The 7128-nt window shown below is 33.1% G+C and overlaps 1 protein-coding gene across 1 annotated transcript; it reads left to right on the forward strand.

The window, feature by feature from the left end:
• Nucleotides 1–214: 214 nt before the first annotated feature.
• On the forward strand, nt 215–3270 carry LOC114384638 (probable indole-3-pyruvate monooxygenase YUCCA4). The gene is made up of 4 exons (XM_028344347.1): nt 215–1018; nt 1580–1828; nt 2083–2205; nt 2790–3270. Exons 1-4 carry the CDS (start codon nt 395–397, stop codon nt 3006–3008), a joined length of 1215 nt encoding a protein of 404 aa, XP_028200148.1. The 5' UTR covers nt 215–394; the 3' UTR covers nt 3009–3270.
• Nucleotides 3271–7128: the final 3858 nt, after the last annotated feature.

Raw genomic sequence — 7128 nt, forward strand, 5'->3', positions numbered from 1 at the left:
ATTATAATTATCAAATGTTTAAAAAACAAATTATAAGATAAAAAATTATTCTAAAAAAATTATTCTTTCTTACCTATTTTCCCCTATGATCTCCTCTCTCACAAACACCTCAAAAGAAAAACCAAGAAGAACCAGCCTCGAGAGTAAGAGAATCAAATCCTTTCCTTAACCTTCACGCCTCAATTTTCTCTTTCTCTCTCTTTTTCTCCTCCCATGCATTAATTAAAAACCCTTTTTTCTATTTTTTTTTTCACTTTCTCATTTCCCCACTTCACACTCCTTTAAATTCCCACAAGAAACCGAGGTTCCAACCTCCACTTTTCAGCTCCTCAACTCTCTCACCCTTTGGTTCCACTACAATTTTTTTCCTTCCTTATCTATCTATCTATCTTACATGGGTCGTTCTTGCAACAAATCCCAACAACAACATGTTGAAGGCCCTATCATTATAGGTGCTGGTCCTTCGGGCTTAGCCGTGGCTGCGTGTCTCTCAGAAGATAAAGTTCCTTTTGTGATTCTTGAGAGACACAACTGCATAGCCTCCCTTTGGCAAAACAAAACCTACGACCGTCTCAAACTCCACCTCCCTAAACAGTTCTGCGAGCTTCCCTTGAAGGGCTTTCCCCACACTTTCCCAAAATACCCCACAAAGTACCAGTTTATCTCCTACATGGAGTCCTATGCTTCACACTTCAACATTCACCCCATCTTCAACCAAACTGTGAAAAGTGCTGAGTTTGATAAAGGGTCAAATGTTTGGGTTGTTAGAACTGAAGAGTTCGAGTATTCTTCTCGCTGGCTAGTGGTGGCCACTGGAGAAAATGCTGAACCTGTTGTGCCTAGGATTCATGGGATGGAGCTTTTTGGTGGTGCTGTTGCTCACACTAGTGTGTATAAGTCTGGCTCTGAGTATAGGAACAAGAAGGTTTTGGTCATTGGGTGTGGCAATTCGGGTATGGAAGTTTGCTTGGACCTTTGTAGACACAATGCCAAACCTTACATGGTTGCTAGAAATACAGTAAGTCTATTCACCCTAGTTTTGGTTCGTATTTGGATAAATTTTTTCGTAAGTACTCGAGATAAAATAAAATTAATAATTTTTTTTCATAGTTAAAAACCAAACTTATGCAACTTAGCTTTTGAAAATGTTCAATAAAAAGACTTTTTTTTATAAAAATCAAAGTGTATAAGTTGATTTTAATTAATTAAAAAGTTTAATTTATTTTACTTTCTTAATAAAAATTAAGCCCATATAAGTATACTTTCTTTAAAAAATAATTTTGCTATTCTTTCATTTGGGTGACCTATGTAAACCCCTAAAAAAGTTTTTATCAAGTTATTGAAGTGAAAATTGCAGTTTTATTTAAAAAAAAATAAGGCTAAAGTCACTTTTTGTTCATGGACTAAAGTGGGATTTCCTTTTTGTTAAATGGGTGATATTTAGTGTTTATCATGAGTATTGTATTACTGTTCACGACTGAAATTGACGTCATTTATGTTTTTTTTTCCCATTTGGGTAACTAATGACCAAGCTTGGGGGAGTATGCTTTTTTGCTCACTTTGTTGCATATGATTGAAGGTACATGTGCTTCCTAGGGAGATGTTAGGCTTCTCAACGTTTGGGATAGCTATGGCGCTCTATAAGTGGTTTCCCATTAAGTTAGTAGACAAGATCATCTTGCTTGCAACAAACTTAATCTTGGGCAACACCAATCACTACGGCATCAAGAGGCCCAAAACCGGCCCAATAGAGCTCAAACTCGCCACAGGGAAAACTCCAGTCCTGGATGTGGGTCAAGTTGCACAAATAAAATGTGGTAACATAAAGGTATATTATATGCTTCAAATTAAGTGACCCCAAGTTTTTAATGTTATTCCTTCTTTTTTGAATATGTTGTTCTAGCGGACGTTTCTTCCTTCGACCACGTTTCCTCGTGATTTTTAGTTTGTGGGTTTCAGTTGTCCTTTTATTAAAAAAATAAATAAATAAATTCAAGTGACCCCATTATGTTGATTCAGGAGTATTGTGTTTTTGGGGAATTGTAGGGGGCCTAAGATTCGATGTTGGGGTTGTTTGTGCAGGTGATGGAGGGTGTGAAGGAGATAACAAGAAATGGTGCCAAATTTATGGATGGAAAAGAAAAGGAATTCGATGCTATAATCTTGGCAACAGGATACAAGAGCAACGTGCCTACTTGGCTCAAGGTTAGTAATTTTGATCTGTTGTTGTGTTGCGTTTTTAGCTCTATCTTATTATGACCCACTTATGACATGTCGCTATCTTTGGCTTTGGGACACATGCGATGCAGAGAGCACAAGCCTACAAATGTCTTCTTTTCTTCTTCATTCTTCATTCCAAAGATAACGAATAAAATCAGTTTGGGGCCTGTGCTTTTGGGCTCTACCACTTTTTTTTATAAAAAAATAAATTAAATTTTGTTTTTTGTGTATGCATAGTTTCTCTCGAATTGATTATTAAAAACTCTGCTTTCATAGTGACGTTTTGTGATGTGTAACGATCATGAAAAATCTCGTTGGCAACTTGTAAAAGTGTCACACCTAAAAAGTATTCCTTGTGCACCACCTTTTGGTCAAATTCCTTTTGCTTCAAATTAATTAATTAGTAATCAAATTCTTTTTGCTGTTGGTAAAGGGTATGTCTAAAAGTTTAACATTCTCTTATTCTATTATAAGATTACAATTACAAACTCCTATGTTAATTTCCTTTATGACATGGTATGTTTTATGATCATATGATTGAAAACTTGATCATTTTTTTTCTAATTCAGGGATGTGATTTTTTTACGAAAGATGGAATGCCGAAAACGCCCTTTCCTCATGGGTGGAAAGGAGAGCAGGGAATGTATACGGTGGGGTTCACAAGAAGAGGTCTTCACGGAACGTCGTGTGATGCAATCAAGATCGCTGAAGACATAGCTGAACAGTGGAGAACCGTAGAGGACAAGAGTCACTGCGATTCACATATCATCCTACTCAATAATTCATAGACCTTACTTTTCCCCCCAAATAAAATATGCAAGTTTTTAAGGTAAAAAAAAAAAGAAAAATTGGAGAAGGAGAAATATGGAGTTAGGATTACCTGGGCAATTGGACTACTTTTTTTTTTTTTTCTTATTACTTCTTTTTACCCTCTCTTTTCCTGGTTTTCTGTGCATGTACATGCAATTTTGTATCTTAGGAGCATACGCTTTTCTAACCACTCAAGTTTTACTAGCCTTGTACAAAACAGTTTCATAAATGGAATGGTACTATAAAAGTGCAGAGCAGATGTATCAAGAGAAGAAAAAAAAAAGTAAATATGAAATAATACTGTATTTCTTATTATATCCTTTTACAAAACTTTTTAGTATTCTACTACTATAAAATATGTTTAATTCTTAAATTGCATCTAATTTGTCTGTAGTGTGTTTATGAACACACATTAAAAAGTAAATATATATATATATATTAAGTAATTATACAGGAGTTAATTATAAGTAAAAAAAATAGACTCAAACAAAAGTAAAATTTAACTACTTTTCATCTTATTTATGATACTATTCCAAAAGTGTCCCTAAATTAATTCAGAATATTATTTTCGATTACTTTTCTCATTCTTGGAATCAAGTTATGAAAGATACTTTAGAAAAAAAATGAAATAAGAATAATTAAATAATATTAAGTAATTTCTTAATTATCATAAAAGTTAATTAATTTTACCTGTATTTAAGTTCGAAAAAAGTATCTATTATATTAAAAGTACAACACTTGATTCTTACTCCTTCCATTTCTAATTTTAACATAGACTTTTCTTTTCAGAAGTCTAAGACATAATTGTGAAATTATTTTTTAGTTATACCCTTTCATACATTGTAGTACAGTAAGATAAATAGTTTAAAATTTGTAAGATATTTATAATGGAGTAAATAGTACCACTGCTTGCCGTTTACATTGAAAAGAAACACTAAACATTTACATTTAAAAGGAGCATTATCCAATGAAATGACTTTATAAAAGGATAATTTGAAGTGAAATTTAAATAATGATAATAAATTGGACTAAGTTATAAATAGAGTGGTTGAATATAGTATAAAAACCTGTTAAACAGTAAACGGGATTATTTTGATTTAAATTATATAAATCAATTTTTATTTTGTGCAAAAATTATGAACAATAAAAGATCCTCGAGTAAATTAAATTATTTAACAAAACATACTTAATATTTTCAACTCTTGTGTTTATAGACATACAATAAAAAAATCATTATAAAATTAATGTCCGGTCAAAAATATTATAACTCACTTAACTATCATTCATTACAAAATGAGCTTGTCAATCACTCCATTGTGCATATGTACATATGCACGTGCGTGAAAGAATTTTTTTAATCGACAAATAAATAAGTATATTAATATAAGAGTACCCGAGGTATTATAGAGATAGATAACCAGTTCCTATATCAGATTAGAAGATATAATATCAAACTATTGAATAAAATAGCACTAAACATAAGTATCCAACAAAAACTTAAACATATGTGTGTGAAAGACTGAATATACTTTTTTTAAAATATTATATATTAATTAGACAATAGTTATTAAATGTTTTTGATATTTATGTTAATGTTTTTCAATGTTTTTTTACAAACACTTTTGAAGACATTTGATGAAGAATTAATGAACAATTATCATTATTATTAGCATTTAATAATGTTGGAAGAAGGAGTGGACGATATTGAAAGATATGATCGAACACCATTGTTTGTATCGTTCCGTCTGTCTTTTATCCAGTGGTGTGTTCAATCTAGTCTACCTATGTATCATTTGGTCTATTTAGCTAATCTCTTTAGATGGTTCATTTATAGTGTTCAGTGTTGTAATTGTTTTAGCCATTCATAATCATTTTACGGTTATTCTATTATTTGTATGCTCCTATAAAAGGAGTTAGTTAGCAGGGTTCAAGTAAGCAAGTTAGAGAGAAAGCTTATGAACCCAATTCAATTGTATTTGTTTTTCTGTTGCGTTATCTTTTTTATCCTTCTATCATTTGTTTTCCGTATCTGTTTGCGTGTTTCTTAGTCTTAAACCCAACAAATTAGTATCTAGAGCTTCATTTCAGGTCAGTTCCATGTCTATTTCTTGGTGGGTCTAGGTCCTCAAAGATCAACCATTCTGTTTTTGTTCGTGCTATGTCTTCAAGATTTGATCAAGAAGATGGTCAAAACAATCAAAATTGAGAAATTCATAGAAAGAATAGCTTCAATCTCTGGCACATCAAGATGCATGCCTTGTTGAAAGAATAGGGAATCTGGGCACCTCTCTCTGTCAACTGTTGAAGGTTGATAAGTCAATTCTTGAGTTGCAAGATGAAAAGGCTCACATGTTGTTTCTCTTGTCATTGTCTAATGAAGTTCTTTATGAAGTTTCTGAAGAGAAAATTACTTTTGCATTATGGCTTAAGCTGGAGAAACTCTTTATGATGAAATCAATTTGCAACAAGTTGCTTATGAAACGACGTTTGTTTAGCCTCTGAATGAGAGAAGGTATGCCACTAAAAAAACATAACGAGTTAAACTTTGTTCTGTTAGAGCTCTGTGAGATTAATGTCAAGATAAAAGATTAAAATTTGATAATGGTTTTGTTAGCCTTTCTCCCTTATTCCTATAAGAATTTCATAATGTTGGCAAGGACTCCATTACACTTGAAGAAGTCAAGTCTAGTCTCTATTTTAGAGAGCTTCGACTAAAAGTGTTTAGGAATGGTGATGAAGCATTTGCATCCGGATTATTGGTGACTAATTCTGCTAGAGGGTATAATAAGAAGAAAGGCAAAGGTAGCAAGAAGAGCAAGGCTGATCCAAAGGACATCTGTAATTATTACAAAGAACCTAATCACTAGAAGAAAGATTGTCCAAAGAAAGCAAAAAAAGATTTTGTTGTTGTCGTTGTTCAGAATGATTCCTCATCATAAAACGATTTGGTTCTAACTATTAGTGAACAACCACAACAACATTCTGAACAATGAATACTGGACTCGGATTGTTATTATCATATGTGTCCATACAAAAGCTAGTTTGTAACATATGAGAAGTCTGGTGGAAATGTTCTGATGGGTTAATATGCTCTTTGCAAGTCAATTGGTATAGGTTTTGTACAAAACAAAAAATGTATGATGGGATTGTTAGAACCTTAATCGAGGTTCTAATCACTGTGGGTGCCATGGATTCAAAATGCTTTTCTTTCTGGATTGAAGGTGGAGTTATGCAAATCAAAAGGAAAGGGAAGTTTGTGGTAATGCAAAGGACCAAGCAAGGAAGTCTATACATCCTTCAAGGGTCCCCTGTGACAGGCACTATCTCAACTGTTTCACAAGTTGGGAGTTATGCGTTCAATGGCTCGTCCAATGAAAATTATCTATGGCATCTGTGTCTAGGTCACATGAGTGAAAAAGGATTGGAAGTTCTAAGTTAGTAAGGCTTACTTGAAAATCATAAGGTGAAACCTCTTCAATTTTGTGAGAACTACGTTTATGGTAAGCAACATCCTACAAAATCCCCAAAGGTTGTGCACACTACAAAGGCCATATTAGACTACATCCATTCTAACTGTTAGGGACCTTCGAGAGTTCCATCACTGGGAGGGACTAGGTAGTTCCTCTCCATCATCAATGATTAATCCTAGATAACATGTGTATTCATGATGAAGCTTTCAAATGTTTCAAGCATTGAATGATTCTTATGAAGAATCAAATAAGAAAGATAGTGAAATAAGTATATTAGGACTAACAATGGCTTGGAATTCTGTTCTACGAAATTCAATGAATTCTGTAGAGATGAAGGCATTGCAAGACATCATATTGTATGCTATACTTTGTACCATAATGGATTTTTTAAAAGAATAAACAAGACCTTGTTGGAAAGGATCAGATGCATGCTATCTAATTTAGGGTTGAATAGGAGTTTATGGGCTAAGGCTGTTAGTACAACATGTTATCTCGTAAATCATTCCCTGTCCACTGCCAAACATTTCAAAACCTCTATTAAGGTATGGTCTAACAAACCTGTTGAATACTCAACAATAAAGGTATTTAGATATTAACATACTATCACGTAAGTGAAGGTAAGATAGAG

Source organism: Glycine soja, chromosome 14 (genome assembly GCF_004193775.1).
Source record: "Glycine soja cultivar W05 chromosome 14, ASM419377v2, whole genome shotgun sequence".
Lineage (NCBI taxonomy): Eukaryota > Viridiplantae > Streptophyta > Magnoliopsida > Fabales > Fabaceae > Glycine > Glycine soja.